This window comes from Nansenia antarctica (assembly GCF_963989245.1).
Source record: "Nansenia antarctica genome assembly, chromosome: 8".
In the NCBI taxonomy this organism is placed as follows: Eukaryota; Metazoa; Chordata; class Actinopteri; order Argentiniformes; family Microstomatidae; genus Nansenia; species Nansenia antarctica.
The window spans coordinates 9,744,102-9,749,101 of NC_137678.1; the positions used below are offsets into that span (position 1 = coordinate 9,744,102).

The following is a 5,000-nucleotide window of genomic DNA, read 5'->3' on the forward strand; positions in this document are numbered from 1 at the left end:
GGCCCAGCAGAATATTTTGAGAATCCTTTTTTTTTTTTTTTTTTTTAACAATATCGGACCGACAGTCCCACATATAGCGCCTATAATGTCCGAATAGAGAATCTACCTCCACCTGAATAATGCTTATTGTACTTTTATCCATGTTGAGAGTGAATGACACAGGGACAGACAATCAGGCAGCGGGGTGCACCGAAGCGCACTGACGCTGAACCCCTCAGAGTGAATCAGTAGGTGGACAACGTGTAGTGCTGAAATAGCCGTGTGTGGTTTGAAAAAAATAACACCAGCTCAGTAAATAATTCAAACGTAATGTTTACGTATATGTGACTGCAACACACATATGAACAGTAACAAAGCAAATTCAGTTTAATATTCTGAAAAACATTGACAACAAAATCGGTGAAAAAAAGAAAAGAAAGAAAAGTAATCCGCTTATGCGAGGGGTGGTGGTGCATAGGCCTATGCTCCTGAAACGACAGAGCAAACACGCTATTAGGGATAATAATTACAATGAGCCATTCATTCAAAATATACAAAATACAATTAGGTTATTAAATACAATAACGACAGGCTTGGTACTCACTTAATGTGAAAAGTGGCATCTCCCATCGGTCAGTATTTACTTGATATCTGGTTATATGGACGTCACTTTAATCCGCAGGCAGTTCTCAAGTTTTTTTTTGCATCAATCGATTCCTCTTGTGCGTCTTTATCACATTCATTGAGGAAAAGGACGACTCGCATGTATAGAAAGGGAACATTGTGAGCACGGAAGATGTGAGTCTCACAACGGCTTTGCGTTGATGAAACCAGGTAGGATGAACGTATAGTTCCCTGTCCATTCCTCTTTAAATGCCCTGTTTTCACCGTCAACTTTCCTCTTTACACCTTTGGAGAGTGACATGATGTTTCTCTTGCTAGTTAGCAGGTTAAATGTTTAGCTAACTTCACCCGGCAGGCAAACAACCAATCCAATAATAATGTGACCTTGTCTGGGAGGAGGGGGGAATCATTCAGAATGAAAGTATGTTAAATAATTATTAGAATAAGCTATGATGCGCTACATCGTCAGTCCACACATTTATTATTCAAAACGATGGAAAAGGGTGAAACTACGTTTCAACGTTGTTGAGAATCACAACACAAACTTGCTAGTCAAGCCAAAATACTGCAACGTAAGGGATTGGACTGCTACCTAGTTAACTACAACACTACTTTACATTGTTACCTAGTTAACTACAACACTACTTTACATTGTTACCTAGTTAACTACAACACTACTTTACATTGTTACCTAGTTAACTACAACACTACTTTACATTGTTACCTAGTTAACTACAACACTACTTTACATTGTTACCTAGTTAACTACAACACTACTTTACATTGTTACCTAGTTAACTACAACACTACTTTACATTGTTACCTAGTTAAGTAGAACACTACTTTACATTGTTACCTAGTTAACTAGAACACTACTTTACATTGTTACCTAGTTAACTACAACACTACTTTACATTGTTACCTAGTTAACTACAACACTACTTTACATTGTTACCTAGTTAACTACAACACTACTTTACATTGTTACCTAGTTAACTACAACACTACTTTACATTGTTAGCAGGCTCACAAAACAAGCTGTGTTAGTTGACTAGCGATGTGTACATTTTTCGAAAGAAAAGTCAAAGCATTAGAACGTGTCACATTTTTTAACAATCAATTACTTATGAATGAATGAATGAATGAATGAATGGTCTTTATTGTCATTGCTACAGTACAGGTACCAAACAACGAAATTTAGGAGGGGTGGCTCCCCTGGTGTTAGAAAAAATAAAAAATAAAAAAAATGTTCGGGCCCGCCATCTAGTGGCTCAAAAAAAAATTGGCCCGAGGCCAAACCTAATTGCCGACCCCTGTGTTAGAGGGAGGGAGGGAGGGAGGGGGGGAGGCAGGGAGGGAGGTGGGGGAGGCAGGGAGGGAGGTGGGGGAGGCAGGGAGGGAGGGGGGGGAGGCAGGGAGGGAGGGGGGAGAGGCAGGGAGGGAGGGTGTTCTATGTGATATCTACCTAGCAACGACACTTTGATTGGCTACAAAATGAAGCCTCATCACTGATGCACTTCCTGGTGAATAAAATTGTCAGTCCTGGAATGTCTTTATTCAGCCTGGACACTAAGCCAGTAAAGGACAGCCCCCCCCCCCCCCATCCCCACCCTCCTCGATGAAAACTACAGTCTCCAATGTTTCAAGACCCTAAACTTGAAACTAAGCTTTCAGTCACGCTGCCGCATGCTCCTGGAACAACCTCCCTTCATGTTTTGCAGCATGATTAAACACAGAGAAGATCTCTAGACTGACCAGTGCATGAAAAGATAAACTTGCCTTGCCTAAACGCTCTCTCCCCCCCTCCTCCCCCCCACTCCCACCTCCTCTCCCCCTCTTCTCTCCTCCCCCTCTCCTCCGCCCCACCCTCCTCCTCCCACCCATCCCCCCCTCCTCTCCCTCCTCTACTCCCCTCCCCCCCTCCTCCTCCCACCCATCCCCCCCTCCTCTCCCTCCTCTTCCCTCTCCCCCTCCTCCTCCCTCTCCCCCTCCTCCTCTCCCTCCTCCTCCCCCCCTCCAGGTATCGGGGGTAACCTGGTGGCCATCCAGGCCAGCCGCATCTCCACCCACCTGCACTTCCACTACGCGCCAGGAGAGGTGCCAGAGGAGGCCAAGGGCTGCTACCAGCCCTTCCGCACCTTCTGGGGCTCAGGTGAGCTACCTAGCCTAGCTACCTAGCCTAACTAGCCTACCTAGCCTAGCTACCTATCCTAGCTACCTAGCCTAGCCAGGAGAGGTGCCAGAGGAGGCCAAGGGCTGCTACCAGCCATGCCGCACCTTCTGGGGCTCAGGTGAGCTACCTAGCCTAGCCTCCCCCTCTCCCTCTCTCTCTGTCTCTCTCTCTCTCTCTCTCTCTCTCTCTCTCTCTCTCTCTCTCTCTCTCTCTCTCTCTCTTTCTCCCTCTCTCTCTCTCTCTCTCTCTCCCCCTCTCTCTCTCCCTCCCTCCCTCCTAACACATTCCATATCCTCTCTCTCTCTCTCTCTCTCTCTGTCTCTGTCTCTCTCTCTCCCTCCCTCCCTCCTAACACATTCCATATCCTCTCTCTCTCCCTCCCTCCCTCCCTCCCTCCCTCCTAACACGTTCCACCTCCTCTCTCTCTTTCTCCAGGCCCCAACCATCGTTCGGCCCAGGTGCTGCTCCTATTGGTCCTCCCAGGTCACCTGATCTTCCTGTACACCATCCACCTGATGAAGAGTGGCCACACCACCCTGACACCCATCTTCATGACCGTCTACCTGGCCGCCGCCCTGCTACAGGTAGGGAGGGGGGGGGGGGGGAGAGATTGAAGGAGGTAGGGAAGGAGGGAGGGAGGGAGGGAGGGAAGGAGGGAGGGAGGGAAGGAGTGAGGGAAGGAGTGAGAGAGGGGGTGGGGTGCGTGCATGTGTGTGTGTGTGTGTAAGTAAGTAAGTAAGTAAGTAAAGTGTATTTCTATAGCACCTATCACAGACCAGTGGTCACAAAGTTTGCTCTACTTTATTATCTGAGTCTGACCTGTCTACTGGCTCTCCTAATAATATCTCACCCTGCCGCAGTTCCTTTTCTTTTAGAATTTTTTTGCCAACAGAAGTTCTGAATACCATTAATGAATTAAATGTGAACAGTTGTCCTGGACTTGATGGCATTGAAAATAGATTTATTAAGCTAGCCTCTAATATTCTTATGTACCCACTTGCAGATTTATTCAACCTCTCACTCGCTACCTGTGAGTTACCCGTTATCTGGAAAAGTGCTCGCATTACACCTCTCCACAAGGGTGGAGATGCACTTGATTGCAACAATTACAGACCTATATCCATTATCTGCTCTACTGCCAATGTTTTTGAAAAATTAATTTATAATCAGCTTGCATACTATCTTAGTAATAATAATATTTGATCACCATTTCAATCTGGCTTCAGGCCTAATCACTCCACAACTACAGCCCTACTTACATTCACTAACGATGTCTTCTCTGCTGCAAATAATGGTGAACTCACAGGGGCTATCTATTGATCTAACAAAAAGCTTTCGATCTTGTTGACCGCTATCTGCTCTTAGACAAACTCCATGCTATTGGCCTTTCTGAAAATGCAATCTTGTGGTTTAATTCATACTTTCATAACAGTGTGTCTTGGAAATATCTCTGATTTCGCAATTCAACCAAGAGGTGTGCTTGTAACAAATTACTGCTCAATAAATCAAAATCTTATACTATGATCTTTGGTACTAGACAGAAACTCAAATCTACACCCGGTTCATGTCTAATATCCTGTAATGATGGCACTACTCTGCATAAAGTTGACAATATTAAATATCTTGGTGTATGGCTTGATTCCAATCTCTCATTCAAATCACACATTGACTACAGTGTATATCTTGCGTAAAGTCAACTTTGGAATCAATACCCTATATCGATCGCGCAACTGTTTCTCACCCAATGTTCGTAAAAAACGTTTTTACGCATTCAACTCATATTATTAATAATTATTCCCATTACTTGACTGTTGTGATGTTGTCTTATCAAACCGCATCAAAATCTGATACTGTCCCGCTTAACACCACATATAACACCATAGAACCCTCTTAACACAGCATATAACACAATAGAACCCTCTTACCCTTTTATCCTAATAAAATCAATGTACAATCAAAGTGCTTTACATAGGCTATACGAACATAATTAAAGAGCAGAAGTAATAGCAGGTTAAAAGAAATAGGTAAACAAGTGAAAATAAAAACAAGAAACAAATAACAAGTGTACAACAAATAATAACAAGACACAAAAAGACAGACAGACAGGCTTTTGGGGTTAGCCAAAAGCCTGTCTGTACAGGAGAGTCTTGAGCTGTTTTTTAAAAGCCTCGACCGAGACCGCTGATCTAAGTTCCAAGGGCAGAGCATTCCAGAGTTTGGGAGC

General features: G+C 44.2%; 1 protein-coding gene across 1 annotated transcript in view; it reads left to right on the plus strand.

Annotated features, from left to right (window-relative positions):
- Positions 1–5,000, plus strand: part of slc41a2b (solute carrier family 41 member 2b) — a gene marked incomplete at both ends in the record, with an annotated part of 43,930 nt that overhangs the window by 14,624 nt on the left and 24,306 nt on the right. The window contains 2 exons of the mRNA XM_080537821.1: positions 2,624–2,755; positions 3,212–3,360. Of these exons, the coding sequence (XP_080393947.1) occupies positions 2,624–2,755; positions 3,212–3,360 (281 nt within the window). The remainder of the gene's footprint in view (positions 1–2,623; positions 2,756–3,211; positions 3,361–5,000) is intronic.